Source organism: Scyliorhinus torazame, chromosome 7, assembly GCF_047496885.1.
Source record: "Scyliorhinus torazame isolate Kashiwa2021f chromosome 7, sScyTor2.1, whole genome shotgun sequence".
Taxonomy (NCBI): domain Eukaryota; kingdom Metazoa; phylum Chordata; class Chondrichthyes; order Carcharhiniformes; family Scyliorhinidae; genus Scyliorhinus; species Scyliorhinus torazame.
Window position 1 is genome coordinate 14261705 of NC_092713.1, and position 16981 is coordinate 14278685.

The following is a 16981-nucleotide window of genomic DNA, read 5'->3' on the forward strand; positions in this document are numbered from 1 at the left end:
AAGTTGCAAAACCATATTCTGAAAATAGGTCACCACTTTTCAGAGCCACACTTTTTGCCTCTGGAATTAGATTGCTGTACAGATAACATGCAGCAAAAGGAAACTGAAAATAATGAATCACAATCACTCTAAAAATTGTAGGTGAAATATTATATTGCTTCAGACAAATGTATAGCCCCTTCACAAATATATTGCATAAAAATATACACAATAAATCCAGAGTAGTTGAATACCCCATCAAGTGACAATATAAGTTATGAATTGCCAGCCAGAACAATAAAAAAGTTTCAGGTAAAAGGTACTGCTCACAAAACCACGCTCTGCACATGGCTCAAGCACCTCAAACAATCGGTGCACTTTGCAAACGACTGCCGACTTCCTAAGCTGTCTGCAGAGGATGACAAAAATAGATTGACAGCACCAAGCTAACTGACTTGTACAGTTAAGCAACACCCAATGCAACGAGCGCAAGAGGTTAGTACAGATCTGCAAATGCTGTGGCAACAATTGAAAACTTGGGACAACCTTTGGAAAAGATTACATCACACAAAAGTTGGGTGGAGGGGAGAGAGAAGAGTGGGGGACCAAGTTGTCTTGTTTTCCAACAGTTCAGCCAGAACCAAAAGAGCTTTTTATTGTGCCAACCAAAAAAAACAGGTTGGGGGGGGGGGGGGGGGGGGTTAAGGATGCCAGCCTGCAGACCAGCACTGGAGTTAACATTCAAACAGATAAAAGATGCCTGAAAAGATCAATTTGACCTTAGAGAGCACCAGCTAGTTTCTAAAACATAGAGAGGGGCAAAGGCAGCTTGCAGGAGCGGAGCAAAGCACTTTGGAGACATGTTAAAGGAGGGGGAGCAGGGAGGTAGTTATTGGAAAGCGAGAGAGCTGGGCGCAGTGCTGGTTGTGGGACACACACATGTACACACACACAGATAGATACAGAGCAGTATGTGCATGGGGCAGTAGGCCCGGACTGAATGAATGAGCCTGAGGCTGTCAGGCCGGCGTCCCTCTCTCCTCCCCAGCGCACACTCACCGCTCTCGATCTCGTTGCCTTTTTTGGCTGTCGCAGCGTTTCCCATCCTTCGGAAGACAGTGAGGAGACTCCGCGGCTGAAGCTTTGTCCTGTGTGTGTGTGTGGGCTGCGGCCTGGGCCCGGCTGCCCACCCCCCCTCCTCCTCCCCTCCCCCCTCACCCCCTCAGGAAGAGTCAGAAACACACACTCTCTCCGGGAGGAGGCGCCGCTCCGCCTGACACACACACACACACGGTCTCCCTCGCTCCTGTTCGCTCGGGTGAATGATCGATCGGGGCCCCCCTGTCGGCATTTATCGGGTGTTATTTCCGAACTCCCTCCTCCGTAACCCCAATCCCTCCGGCGGCGGCAACGGCCACTTCAGCACCCCGCAACCCAACTTCACACCGGAAATGACGGACAAAGCAGGGCGCACACACACTCGCTGGCTCTTTCACCCGCTCGCTCACGCACGCACGCACGCACGCAGGGGAGGCGTGCGTGCCCGACGGCATGACGACACGGCGGCGGACTGGGGGGGGGGGGGAGGAGGGAGGGAAGGGTGCGTCCCCACGCCGTGCCGTCACCGGAGAGCCACGGCCGCCGGACGTCATGACGTCCAGAGGGAGCGCGTCCCTGAGCGGTGAGTGGAAGAACCTGGGTGGGGAGGGGTTACTGCCACCTGACCGAGTGGTGAGTGGAGCCGCGCGTGCGCGGCAGTTGGAGGGGGGCGGGGCCTCTGGCCGGCCACCAGCTGGTTAGGTTGCACCCGCTCCGCAGCCAAACCCTCCCCCCCCAATCCTCACTGTTTACGGGAAGGTCACTGCGGATGGGGGAAAGCGCCCGGGCGCTATAACGGATCAGGCGCGTTTGTTTCGAACCAAGGCGCCCGGAGCCTTTGTTTCGGGGCTGTGCGTTCATTTTACGGTGGGTTGGCGCTGGGCTTCGGGCCTGGTCGCCGGCGAGGCGGCTCCGGCACTACTTGCCCTGGCGGCGCAGGGAGACGCGGGCTGGTTGGCGCATCACTCTGTTGTTGTTTTCACGTTAACGGGCGGCGCCGGCACTACTTTCAGCTTTTCACCGCCCCACTGGTGTCCTTGCGCCACTTCCGGTCTCCAGCCTGGTGGGCCCCACCAGTACCTCTTAAAGCTGTCTCCCCCCCCCCCCCCCCCCCCCCGCCAGAGGGGCACCCTGTATCTTTCAAACCCTAACATCTCCAGCTTTATTTTTCTGTATATTTTTAATGGTGGCTCTACAAACAAATAACCTCAGGAGGTAGAGTCACCCGATGTGATAATAATTATTACTATTGTCACAAATTGTCAGGAAACTAAGGAAATTCGGCATGTCCACATTAACCCTTACCAACTTTTACAGATGCAGCATAGAAAGCATCCAATCGGGCTGCATCACAGCCTGGTATGGCAACTGCTCGGCCCAGGACCACAAGAAACTTCAGAGAGTCGTGAACACCGCCCAGTCCATCTCACAAACCTGCCTCCCATCCATTGACTCCATCTACACCTCCCGCTGCCTGGGGAAAGCGGGCAGCAGAATCAAAGATCCCTCCCACTCGGCTTACTCACTCTTCCATCGGGCAGGAGATACAGAAGTCTGAGAACACGCACGAACAGACTGAAAAACAGCTTCTTCCCCACTGTCACCAGACTCCTAAATGACCCTCTTATGGACTGACCTCATTAACACTACACCCTGTATGCTTCATCCGATGCCAGTGCTTATGTAGTTACATTGTATGTGTTGTGTTGCCCTATTATGTATTTTCTTTTATTCCCTTTTCTTCTCATGTACTTAATGATCTGTTGAGCTGCTCGCAGAAAAATACTTTTCACTGTACCTCGGTACACGTGACAATAAACAAATCCAATCCAATCCAATAGGCTTACATTAAGACTGCAATGAAGTTACTGTGAAAATCTGTAAGCACAAACATGGCCATTTGTCCCATCAAGCTGGTGTTGGTTCTGTAAGAGCTGCTCCCAATTGGTCCCAACTCCCCCTGCCCTGTAAATCCTTTCTCTTCAGGTGCTTATTTGATTTATTTACATGTACTGAGGTACAAGGAAAAGTATTGTTCTGCGTACAGTCCTGACAGATTGGTCCATACATGAAAAACATAGGGCATACATAAATATACAATGTAAATACATACAACAGGCAAGGGGTGAGCATTCTCTAATTCCATTTTGAAAGCCACGATTGAATCTGCCTCCAGCACACTCTGGCAATCGATTCCCGATCCTAGCCACTTACTGTGTAGAAAAGGTGTTTCATCGTGTCGTCTTTAGTGCCGTCCCCGAATTTAACCACTCCCATGTTGCTGGTTGTGTTTTTGGTTGTCCAAGCCCCCAAGCTCTGGAATTTCCTCCCTCCACTCCTATCTAGCTTTCGTCCTTCAAGACATTCCTTAAACCCGAGGACCAGGGTTCGATCCCGGCCCCGGGTTACTGTCCGTGTGGAGTTTACACATTCTCCCCGTGTCTGCGTGGGTTTCACCCCCACAACCCAAAAATGTGCAGGTTAGGTGACTGGCTGCCCCTTAATTGGAAAAAACAATTGGTCACTCTTAATTTATACGATAAATGTCATCGGTTGTGATTTGGTCAGTCACCTTAAATCAGTTCCCTTGGTTCTCGATCCTTTCACCGATGGGAAAAGCTATCCTGTCTAGATCCCTCATGGTTTTCAAAACTTGTTTACATCATTTCTCAATCACCTCCAAAAAGGTAAACCATAACTGATATTGGCTGAAACATTAGCTTTTTTTCTAAATTTGAAACAAGCGCATATGTAAAAGAAAGACTTGCATTTCTATAGCGCCTTTCACAACTCAGATGTGAACAACATCACCCAAAACACTTTACAGCCAATGAAGTACTTTTCAAGTGGATTCACTGTTGTCATGTCGGAGACCTGGCTGTTAATTTCTGCACAGCAAGCTCCCAAAGTTTGAAATGTGACAATGACCAGAAATTTATTTTTGGGTGATGTTGATTGAGAAATAGATATTGGTCAGGACATTGAGGAGAAATCCCCCTGTTGCTCTTCAAAGTATTTGCCAAAGGGGAGATCTATTGCATTCACTCAAGGGGGCAGGTGAGGCAGGTAAGCCCATCGAGACTGCACCGGTCCTTGGAAAGAGCACCCTACTTAAGCCCCACGCCTCTACCCTATCCCCTTTATCCCTGTAACCCAGTAACACCACCTAATGTTTTTGGACACTAAGGGCAATTTCGAGTGGCCAATCCACCTAACCTGCACATCTTTGGACTGTGGGAGGAAACCGTAGCACCCGGAGGAAACCCACGCAGACACTGGGAGAATGTGCAGACTCCGCACAGACAGTGACCCAAGCCGGGAATCAAACCTGGGACCCTGGAACTGCAACTGTGCTAACCACTATGCTACCTTGCTGCCCAGTGCTTCTGTTTCTATTATAATTATTCTTTGCCCGCATCTCTTAGGATTATTTTTTTCTCCATCCTATATTAATTTTGGTTCTGTCCACAGTGATCACTTCCTAGTTCCTTGTGGACCAAACCAATGTACTGGGTGCAGTTAAAAATTGAAGATCAATGTTCCATGAGGACCTATCGGCAGGTGACCAGTTGAAAGTCAATTTTAAAAAGCAGCTGGCATTATCCTTTGCCAAACTGTCCCAGACAAATGTTGCTAACCACTTTTGTTCTGCTTCTATTTGTTGGGTGTCAATTTTCTGACCGTTATTCCAGAAGCAGTAAAGCAATATCGTCTGGCTAAATTAAGCCTCTCTGATCATCTCTGTCAAACTGGCTTTCAAATGTCTTTGTGTGCTAAATTCTGCAAAAGGAGCTTGACAAAGTTTCCTGTGATTTGGTCAGGAAGCTCTGATGAATAAAAAGTGTCTTGTTAGTTTCCAGGTGGAGGATAGAAGTGCAGGGCAGAAGGACCCAGTTTTTAAATTTGCTGTCTATGGTGATGAAAGATATGGCTTTAAGAATGTGACGTTTGTTTGAAGGGGACAATTCTGCCTGGTTTTTCCTGCAGGAATCCAACTGTATGTAAGAGGTATCTCAGCCGTATTCCATGGAAAATGGAGTTGGGTGTGCAAAGGCAATGGAGAGACTGCAGGAAAGATGAACAGGAATGATTGGTTCCAGGGATGAAGAACCTCACTTACATGGATGGATTTGAGCGGTTTTCCTTAGAGAACAGGAGTTGGGAAGAGATTTGATAGAAGTGTTCAGAATCGTGTGGGGTCTGGACAAAGTAGATAGGAAGAGACTGTCCCCATTGATGAAGGAATCAAGGATAGAGATTTCATGGGTAGAGATGGTTTGAATCTGGGGTGCATTGCCTGAGTGTGAGGTGGAAGCAGGTTCGATTGAGGCATTTAAGAGAGAATTCATTATCTAAAAAGTAAGAATGTGGGGCTGCAGGGAGTGGCACCATGAATTCCTGTAACTTCTACTGCAAGTGCCGGCATAATCTGAGGGATTCTGAAAACTATAGTCTGCTGCTCTAGTAGCTCGCCCCTGTAAAGAGGCATGCATCAAAAGGTTCATGTGGCCCGATCGGGCAAAGGGGACCAAGCACGGGAACCTCGGTGTAGAGCACGGGCTTTGCAGCCAGTTGTGATCCCAGTGCTGAGAATGTAGACATCGTTGATTGTGCTCTCCATGTAGTTTGTTAGTTAAATGCTTCGTTATTCATCAGCCAACTTACTCAGCACTAACTTGCTCACGGGTTTGGGTTCCTCCAGGGTCGCTCAGCTCCTTACCTTGACGAATGTGATATAAAATAGTTACTTTAGAGATATTAGTTAATGTAATGTAGAAATAAGCCACTTTGATTCTGGCAGGTAGAGACAAAGGGATTTGAGACCGCATGGAAAAAGCAGGAAGAGGTGTGTCTACGAGAGTGATGCTGCCTTGATAGGGGCCAGAGAAAGGGATTGGAAGTGAGCCAATCAGAATAGATCAAACAAGTCAGGAGGGACATAGGATGACCTATGGGTGTCGAGTATGTGAAACTTGATACCATTTGAATTGATTTGCAGAGATCCCTTTGTCTCTTTGTTCATTCGCTTTCTGGGATGTAGGAGACTGGATGTCTCTTATGTTTCTGTGAAATGAATCAAGCTTGCAAGCTGAATAAAATAACTTCTTTTTACGTGCAAATCCATCTCGACTTTTATTGAGGCCAGACTGACGGAGAAAGAATTTTGGGAATCAACAACCTCATTACAGTCTTGTTTCAAACATGGACAAAAGAGCTGAATGCCAGAGGTGAGGTGAGAGTGACTGCCCTTGACACCATAAGACATAGGAGCGGAAGTAAGGCCATTCGGCCCATCGAGTCCACTCCACCATTCAATCATGGCTGATTTCAACTCCATTTACCCGCTCTCTCTCCGTAGCCCTTAATTCCTCGAGAAATCAAGAATTTATCAACTTCTGTCTTAAAGACACTCAACGTCCCGGCCTCCACCGCCCTCTGTGGCAATGAATTCCACAGACCCACCACTCTCTGGCTGAAGAAGTCGCCTCATTTCTGTTCTAAATTGACTCCCTTTTATTCTAAGGCTGTCCCCCCGGGTCCTAGTCTCCCCTGCTAATGGAAACAACTTCCCTACGTCCACCCTATCTAAGCCATTCATTATCTTGTAAGTTTCTGTTAGATCTCCCCTCAACCTCCTAAACTCCAATGAATATAATCCCAGGATCCTCAGACGTTCATCGTATGTTAGGCATACCATTCCTGGGATCATCCGTGTGAATCTCCGCTGGACCCGCTCCAGTGCCAGTCTGTCCTTCCTGAGGTGTGGGGCCCAAAATTGCTCACAGTATTCTAAATGGGGCCTAACTAATGCTTTATAAAGCTTCAGAAGTACATCCCTGCTTTTATATTCCAAGCCCCTTGAGATAAATGACAACATTGCACTTGCTTTCTTAATTACGGACTCAACCTGCAAGTTTACCTTTAGAGAATCCTGGATAGGACTCTCAAGTCCCTTTGCACTTCAGCATTATGAATTTTGTCACCGTTTAGAGAATAGTCCATGCCTCTATTCTTTTTTCCAAAGTGCAAGACCTCGCACTTGCCCACGTTGAATTTCATCAGCCATTTCTTGGACCACTCTCCTAAACTGTCTAAATCTTTCTGCAGCCTCCCCACCTCCTCCATACTACCTGCCCCTCCACCTATCTTTGTATCATCGGCAAACTTAGCCAGAATGCCCCCAGTCCCATCACTGAACCCTGCGGGACACCACTCGTCACCGGTTGCCATTCCGAAAAAGAACCTTTTATCCCAACTCTCTGCCTTCTGCCTGACAGCCAATCAGTACCTTGCCTTGAATACCATGGGCCCTTACTTTACTCAGCAGTCTCCCATGAGGCACCTTATCAAAGGCCTTTTAGAAGTCAAGATAGATAACATCCATTGGCTCTCCTTGGTCTAACCTATTTGTTATCTCTTCAGAGAACTCTTAACAGGCAGCATTTGACGGAGTATGGCATCAAGCCAAACTAGCTAAACTGGAGTCAATGGGAATCCGTGGGGTGGGGGGGGGGGGGGGGACTCTCTACTGGTTGGAGTCATACCCGGCACAAAGAAAGATGGTTGTGGTGGTTAGAGGTCAATCATCTCAGCTCCAGGACACCACTGCAGGAGTTCCTCAGGGTGGTGCCCTAAGCCTAACCATCTTCAGCTGCTTCAGCAATGACCTGCCTTCCATCATCAGGTCAGAACTGGGGATGATTGCACAATGTGCAGCCCCATTTGCGACTCCTCAGACACTGAAGCAGTCCATGTCCAAATGTAGCAAGACATGGACAATATTCAGATTTGGGCTGACAAGTGGCAAGTTAAATTTGCATCACACAAGTGTCGGGCAATGACAATCTTCAAGAGACAATCTAACCACCGCCCCGACATTCAATGGCATTACTATCACTGAATCCTCCACAATCAACAACCTGGGGGTTACCATTGATCAGAAACTGAACTGGGGGCAGCATGTGGTGCAGTGGTTAGCACTGGGATTATGGTGCTGAGGAACCGGGTTCGAATCCCGGCCCTGGGTCACTGTCCGTGTGGAGTTTACGCATTCTCCCCGTGCCTGCGTGGGTTTCACTCCCACAACCCAAAGATGTGCTGGTTAGGTGGATTGGCCACGCTAAATTGCCCCTTAATTGGAAAACAATAATAATTGGGTACTCTAAATTTATTTTTAAAAGGAATAGAACTGGAGGAGCCATATTAATATTGTGGCTACCAGGGCAAGTCACAAACATTCAACACCTCCACAACCGTCGAACAGTGTACCATCTACAAGATGCACCAGTAACTCACCGAGGTTCCATAGGCAGCACCTTCCAAACCCACGACCACTACCATCTGCAAGGACAAGAGCAGCAGATACCTGGGAACCCCACCACCTGGAGGTTCCCCTCAAAGTCACTCACCACCCTGACTTGGAAATATATCTCCGTTCCTTCACTGTCACTGGGGCAAAATCCTAGAACTACCTCCCTAACAGCGCAGTGGATGTACTTACATCTCAAGGACTGCAGCAGTTCAAGAAGGCAACTCGCTCCCACCTTCTGAATGGCAACCAGGGATAAGCCTAATAAGCGACGCCCACATCCTGTAAATTAATTTTTTAAAACTGGTGCTCGCCGATCAAAGGATTTACTACATTGGGGATGAGGAAAAACAACAGCAACTCAAACTGCACCTGAGAAAAGAGTTTTGAAGGCAAGTTCAGTTGCAAGTCAAGTCCAATCGAGTCCAGCCTAATAAAAGAGCAAAGTAGTCATGCGTCTCTGAAAATTAGAAGCTTTTGACGCTCCTAAAGAAGATTTGGTACAGTATGTGGGGCGTTTGCAATATTTTTTCCAGGCCAATGAAATAGAGGGGGAGGATAGGAGGCAAGTCATTTTGCTGACTGCATGGGGACCCAAACATATAACCTGACTGTAGTTTAACACGGCTGCCACTGTTCCCCGGATCCTCCCGACACAAGGACATTTGCAGAGCTCATTGAGCTGCGAAAGGGGCATTACCACCCGGAGTTCTCAACAATATTACAAAGGTACAAATGTAACTCCACCGGGAGAAGCCCAGGGTATACCATCGCGGCTTTCGCAGCAAGACTAAGACAAATCGTGGAGCAATCACGCGATTTGGGGTCAGCGTTGAATGACATGTTAGGGACCAATTGGTCTGCGGTGTAAACCGTGCAGCTATACAAAGAAAATTGTTAGCTGGATCAGAGTTAACCTTTAAGAAGTCGCTGGAAATGGTGTCAGCGACAGAGAGCACAGAGAAGGATGCTCAGGAGCTGCAAAGTGCACAGGGCAATATGAGGTCCACCAGTTAGGACGGGAAAATGCAAGCAGCAGTGGTGCCGGGAGTGAAGGCGCTGGTTTAAGTAGAGTGAATAACACAGAAGCCGGAAAAGCCGCAGCTCTTCGGTGTCTTCAATTCCGTCACCTTTCGGTTTCTTCATCTTCTGCTAACAGAGGAAGCCTAGGAATAACAGAGTGCTATTGGCGAAAAGGAAGTCACTCCCCAGAACTATGTAGATTTAGAGAAGCAGAGTGCTTTGTGTGTAGAAGTAAAAGACATCTGCGGCACAGGTGTAAAAACAAGCAGGACCTTCACAGTACCAGCAGAGTAAATAATATAGCCCAGCGAGTGAGTGGAACATTTTGGCCCTGAGCATTGTGAGAGTGGGATAGGTAGCCTCTATCACAGTGATATCGTTGGTGAACGGCCAGCCACTGAAGATAAAAGTAAATACAGGGATGTCAGCTACTGTCCTTACTGAACAGACCTACTGGTATCTCCAATAAAGGGTTCAGCCCCTTGGGTTGGAGAGTACTGCAGCTAAACTGGCTACATATACCGAGGAGTTCATAACAATAATTGTGAGCGATGTTGGGCCAGGGACCGAGTTTAATGGGGTGTGACTGACTACAGGAGATCAAGTTAAATTGGCCAGACATTATTCAATTAAAAGAGGGGGGGGGGGCACTGCACAAAGCCACAAAAAATACCAAGATGTATTCCAGGAGGAATTGGGAAAGATCAAAGGATTACAAGTGTTTAGAGCAAGAGCTGTGCCTTACACATAAGTAGAGAAGGTAGAAACTGAATTAAAATGACTGGACGATTTGGGCATTATTAAGCGCGTAAAATTTGCAAAGTGGGCAGCACCCATTGTGCCAGTAGTCAAACCAGACAAGACCATCCTCATTTGCAGAGATTTAAAGTAGATGGTAAATCAGGCTGCAAAAGTAGATCAGTATCCCATCCCCAAAATAGCAGATCTTTATGCAAAGTTGGTTGGAGTTTTGACATACACCAAGTAGGACATGAGCCACGCTTACCAACAGTTCGAACTGGACGGTGCATCAAGAGGATATGTCACCAGAAATACTCACAAGGGGTTATACCAATATAAACGTTGAGCATTTGGAGTTTCATTGGCTTGTGCCATCTTCCAGTGGACTATGGAGTGTGTGCTGTAGGGTTTGCTCAGGGTTGTTGTTTATTTGGACCATGTTTTAATAATGGGATCCACTGAAGAGGAACATCTCAATTTGGACAAAGTTTTGAAGAGGCTTCAAGAGATGGGAATGCGCTTAAAGAGAGAGAAGTGCACCTTCCAAGCAAACAGAGTGGTTTACCTTGGTTATCGGGTGGATGCTCAGCTGTTACACCCCATAAAAGCAAAGTGAAAGCAATTACTGAGGCACCGGCCCCAAAGAACACCTCCAAATTCAGATCTTTCCTGGGCATGGTCAACCAATATGGGCGATCCCTCCCGAATGTATCGACACTGCTAGCACCATTGCATGTGCTGTTAAAGAAACACCAGGAGGTGGGAGTGGAAAGCCCCAGGAAGAGGATTTTAACCACGCTAATCAGGAATTCCAGTCTTCATGCTGTTGGAACATTTCGACCCCTTACATGCGATACATCACCATAGGGGGTAGGAGCTGTGTTATCCCAGACAATGGAGGACGGGTCTGGGGGACCCATTGGGTATGTATCAAGAACCCTAACCGATGTGGAAAGAGGATACTCCCAAATCGAAAAAAGAGGCCTGGCTCTTGTCTATGGCATCAAGAAGCTTCATCAGTACATTTTCCAGGAGACATTTCACTATCATCACAGACCACAAAACACTTTTTGCGCTCTTCAAAGAAGATAAAAGCATTCCACCAATTGTTTCTGCTGGATACATACATAGATACATAGAAGATAGGCCCTTTTGGCCCTTCGAGCCTGCTCCACCATTCATCACGATCAGGGCTGATCATCCAACTCAATAGCCTAGGATACACATTGGGTGCTGTTCTTATTATTGGCTAGGGGCTCACATAACAAATGCAGGCACCTTAAGTAGACTTCCATTACCAGAAAGAATGTCACCCCTCCAGGATCATAAGAGATTGTAATAACCTTAAACTTTCTGGACTCCTTCCCTGTGACAGCGCAGCAAATTAAACACTGGAGTAATAGAGACCCACTGTTATTGATGGTTAAACATATGATACTGCACGGGTGGCAGAATGAGAAAGCTTTGGAGGAAATCAAGCCTCGTCAGCTCAGGAAAGATGAGCGTAGTTGCGAGGATGGTGTCATCCTTTGTGGACGAGAGTGATTGTCCCCATAACAGGAAGACACTCACTGCTTGATGAACTACATGGTGCCCATTCACGCACCTCCAAAGATGAAAATGCTGTTGAGAAGCCGCGAGCGGTGGCCTGGAATTGATGTAGATATAGAAAGGGTTAATAATGTAACAGGTCAGAGGAGGTTCACCAGATTAATTCTGGGATGAAAGAGTTGATGTAGGAGGAGAGATTAAACAGTTTGGGCTTATACTCGCTGGAGTTTAGAAGGATGAGGGGGATCTGATCGAGGTGTATAAGATACTAAATGGGATTTATAAAGTCAAGGTAGACCAAATGTTCCCCCTTGTGGGACAATCTTGAATGAGAGGTCACAGATATAGGTCAAGATAGTTAGATTTAGAACTGAGTTGAGGAGGAACTACTTCTCACAGAGGGTGGTGAATATATGCAACTCGCTGCCCCATAGTGCGGTAGGATCTGAGGAATTAAATCATAGAATCATAGAATTTACAGTGCCGAAGGAGGCCATTCAGCCCATCGAGTATGTAGCGGCTCTTTGAAAGAGCACCCTACTCAAAACCACACCCCCACCCTATCCCCATCACCCAGTAACCCCACCCAACATTAAGGGCAATTTTGGACGTTAAGGGCAATTGATCATGGCCAATCCACCTAACCTGCACATCTTTGGACTGTGGGAGGAAACCGGAGCACCCGGAGGAAACCCACGCACACACGGAGAGAACATGCAGACTCGCACAGACAGTGACCCAAGCCGGGAATCGAACCCGGGACCCTGGAGCTGTGAAGCAATTGTGCCAACCACTATGCTACCGTGCTGCGTTGAAAATGGTTTCAAGAAGGAGATAGATATATTTCTGATTTAAAAAACGGGTTGAAGGGATATGGGCAACAGGTGGGAGGTGGATCTGAGACCAGGAAGAGACCAGCCATGATCTGATTGAACGGCAGCGCAGGCTGGAAGGGCTGAATTGCCTCCTTCTCCGATGTAACCGCTGCCATTTCTACCAAAAGTTGCCAGCCTCCGGTCCCTTGCACCCCAAGAGAATGGGCGGGTCGACGTTGGGTGAGAGTTCATGTGGATTACGTTGCCCTATTCATGGGCACTGTGTTCTTCTTGCTGGTGGACATCCAGTCAAAATGAGTGGAGGTATTTGAAATGAAGTCAACAATTTCATACACCACAGTTGAGAAACTCCACCGCTGTTTCGCCACTCATGGTGCGCCAGAAGCACTTGTCTCGGACAATGGAGCGGCATTCACAAATGTGAACTCCAGAAGGTCATGACATTTAACAGAACAAAATATATTTGTACCACGCCATATCACCCTTCATCGAATAGTTTGGCTAAATGCACAGTTCAGGCATTCAAGGCTGGTCTCAAGAAGCAATCGCCTGTGTCACTAGGAACCAAGTTAGCACTGTTTGTGTTAGCCGACAGAACCACCCCGCGTACCACTACAGGTGTAACTCCTGATAAGTTGCTGATGGGCTGCCCCCTGAGAACCATGATGTGGAGATGCCGGCGTTGGACTGGGGTGAGCACAGTAAGAAGTTTTACAACACCAGGTTAAAGTCCAACAGGTTTGTTTCGAAGCCACTAGCTTTCGGAGCGCTGCTCCTTCCCCCGAGAACCAGGTTGAGCCCGGGTAGTTCTAAATTTGGCAGGGAGAATGGAGACGAGGCAGAGTTGGAAAAGGAGCCATGATTCGGAAGAGCATTTGAGATGGACAACCCAGTTCTTGTAAAGAATTCTGGAAGCAGACCAAGTTGGGTCCTGCAAGTTGTGCCAAGACGGGCCCACTGCCCTAAGAAGTGAAAGTGCAAGACAAGTTTTCGAAGAAACACATAGACCATTTGTGGAGAAGGGAGTGGTCTCAGGATCCCTTGCCAGGGCCTGATCCAATTGTGCCAGCAAGCAGTGATGCTTGCCCAACGAGAGGAGCACTTGATCAGCCAGTGGCAGGTCAAAGTGCTGCCCCCAGTGGAACTGAGGAAACAGTGGGAAGTGATGTACTGCCACCAAGACAGAGTTCCAGTGAAGCAGGATCATCCAAAGCTACTTCTACAGGCCAATCATTTCTGGAGAAAGGGAAAGCCCCCTGACTGACTGCATTTCTGATGAACCGTGTTAAAAATAGTATATCCCAGTTAATGTTTTGAGAGGTACATAAGTTATTAATGTACTTTGTAATAATGGGATTGGATTTGTTTATTGTCACCGAGGTACAGTGAAAAGTAATGTTCTGCGTACAGTTCAGACAGATCATTCCATACATGAAAAGAAAATACTATAGGGCAAACATAAAATACACAATGTAAATACAGAGATACGGCATCAGGTGAAGCATGCGGAGTGTAGTACTAGTCCGTAGAGAAGATGTGTGAAGATATCAGATCAGTTCATAAGAGGTTAGGAGTCTGGTAATAGTGGGGAAGAAGGTGTTTTTGAATCTGTTAGTGCGTGTTCTGAAACTTTTGTATCTCCTGCCTGATGGAAGAAGTTGGAAGAGTGAATAAGCCGGGTAGGAGGTGTAGACGGAGTCAATGGATGGGAGGCATGTTCGCGTGATGGACTAGGCGATGTTCACGACTCTCTGTAGTTTCTTACGGCCTTCGGCCGAGCAGTTGCCATACCAGGCTGTGGTGCAGCCCGATAGGATACTTTCTATGCTGCATCTGTAAAAGTTGGTAAGATTTCATGTGGACATGCCAGATTTCCTGAGTTTGCTGAGGAAGTATAGGCGCTGTGGTGCTTTCTTGGTCATCGCATTGACATAGGTGGACCAGGACAGATTTTTGGTGATGTTCACACCAAGGAATTTGAAGCTGTCAACCATCTGTACCTCGGCACCATTGATGCAGACAGGGATGTGTATGATACTTTGCTTCCTGAGGTCAATGACCAGTTCTTTAGTTTTCCTGACATTGAGGGAGAGATTGTTATCGTTACACCACTCCACTAAGTTCTCTATCTCCCTCCTGTATTCTGACTCGTCGTTATTCGAGATCCAATCACACCCTGGTATGGCAACTGCTCAGTCCAAGATCGCAAGAAACTGCAGACTGTGGCGAACTCAGCTCAACGCATCACACAAACTTGCCACCCCCACATTGATTCTGTACACACCTCAGGAAGGCAGACAGCATTATCAGAGACCCCTCCCACCCAGGCATTGCCTTCTTCCAGTCCCTTCCATCAGGCAAAAGATACAGAAGTCTGAAGACTCGCACATCCAGACATAGGAACAGCTTCTTCCCCACAGCTACAGGACTCCTCAACGATTCCCCCTCGGACTGATCTGTTCCCTGTGAGAACACTATTCACGACGCCCTATGTTGCTCTTACTCATGTATTTGGTTTGTTTGCTTTGTTTGGCCCCTTGTTCCGCACTGTAACCAATCACTGTTTTGTCGATGTACCATTTGTCAATGTTGATTATTCTTGTGTCTACTATGTACGTACTGTGTACGTTTCTCGCCGCAGAAGATACTTTTCTCTGTACTTCGGTACATGTGACAAATCAAATCAAATCGAATCAAATCATTCAACCCATTACCATCATGTCATCAGCAAACTTGGAGATGGAGTTGGAGCCACATTTTGCCACGCAGTCGTGTGTGTATAGGGAGTATAGTAGGGGACTAAGTATGCAGCCTTACGGGGCCCCGGTATTGAGGTCTTGTTGTTTATCCTTACTGATTGTGGTCTATGGGTCAGAAAGTCGAGGATCCAGTTGCAGAGGGAGGAGCCAAGTCCCAGGTTTTGGAGCTTTGGTATGAGTTTGGCTGGGATTATGGTGTTGAAGGCAAAGCTGTCATCAATAAATAGGAGTCTGATGTAGCCAGGGAATTACTTGAAGGGGCGAGTGATAGTAATCACTCGCCCCTTTAAGTGGGAGGCGTGCGTCAGAAAGATCATGTGACCTGATCGACCAATGGGAAAGAAGTGCAGGAATCTCGGTGCAGAGCGTGGGCTTTTGCAGCCACTGGTGATCCCAGCACTGAGAATGAAGACATTGATTATTGTGCTCAGTATATAGTCCGTTAGTTAATAAGCCCTTTGTTGCTCATAAGCCAATGGTGGTCACCAATCTTTGCATTTACTACACCTGTCTAGAAGATGGCAGTGCTATCACTGGAGAAAACGTGGTTCAGTAGAATGAAGCACAGATAAAATAATGTGATGGTAAGACAACTAATATGCAAAGGAAAATCAGAAAACTACTAGGTACTGTTTGTGATGAATATAGGAATTTCAGATGTATGACAGGAATTTGGTGCAGTAAGGGTTAAAAGGCTGGATTAGTGTGTGTATGATTGCTGCAGCAGTGTTTTTAAAGAATCCTGGTTTGAAAGGTTTGGGAGCCAGAGGTGCAATTAAGGCATCGTAAAAGCTTGACCTAATGGAGTTTTGGTTTGTTTAAGGGGGTTCCCTGTGGAATATTTAATTAGAGACCTTTGTGTTCAGTTAGAAAGATGATGTAACTAATGGGAAGAGAGGGAGTACCAGGCATTTTTTAATATTAATAATCTTTATTGTCACAAGTAGGCTTACATTAACACTGCAATGAAGTTACTGTGAAAAGCCCTGAATGGCCACATTCCGCCGCCTGTTCGGGTACACTGACGGAGAATTCAGAATGTCCAAATTACCTAACAGCATGTCTTTAGGGACTTGTGGGTGGAAACTGGAGAACCCAGAGGAAACCCACGCAGACACAGAGAGAACATGTAGACTCCATACAGACAGTGACCTAAGCCGGGAATCGAACCTGGGACCCTGGAGCTGTGAAGCAATAGTGCTAGCTACTGTGCTTAGCAGAGAAGCAGAGATTGTTCAGTTGGGAGATGGAAGCCAAACTATAAAGCCAGTTTCTGAAGACTTCATCCAGAGTTTCTTCATTGTTCTGACAGGACTCAGGTCTATCCCTTTAAACAGTCTCAAAGAGCATCTCTTTAGCAAGTAGGTCTGAGTGCTAACTGTATTTAAAAGTGGATTGAGATCTGAGGTGGTTCTGTTGTTTGAGTGGAAGTAAAGGTAACAGTTAAGGGTTATTGAGTCACTGTGTTGATTAGCATTGTTTAAACGAGTAATTGTAAGCTATTTTTCTCGTATGATGTTAGAGATATTTTAATACTGTGTGAGTAATAAAGGTTGTTTTAATATACCATATCCCTATTTTGTGTGAAATCAGTCCTGGAGCGAGGTATCCTTTCCTCACAGTCTTACAAAATTAAAATTAAATATTGGGTTTTCTGTCCAGTATCTTAGACACTGTTGGAGTCT

The 16981-nt window shown here is 46.9% G+C and overlaps 1 protein-coding gene and 1 long non-coding RNA gene across 2 annotated transcripts in view; one reads left to right on the forward strand and one right to left on the reverse strand.

Annotated features, from left to right (window-relative positions):
- Positions 1-1463, reverse strand: part of LOC140426050 (cAMP-dependent protein kinase catalytic subunit beta) — a 205441-nt gene extending 203978 nt beyond the window's left edge. The window contains exon 1 of the mRNA XM_072510353.1: positions 1039-1463. Coding sequence (XP_072366454.1) covers positions 1039-1084 — 46 coding nt within the window. The 5' untranslated portion in view covers positions 1085-1463. The remainder of the gene's footprint in view (positions 1-1038) is intronic.
- A 285-nt stretch (positions 1464-1748) lies between these two features.
- Positions 1749-6197, forward strand: LOC140426051 (uncharacterized). The gene is made up of 2 exons (XR_011948112.1): positions 1749-1944; positions 2395-6197. It is a non-coding gene; the product is annotated as an uncharacterized lncRNA (long non-coding RNA).
- Positions 6198-16981: the final 10784 nt, after the last annotated feature.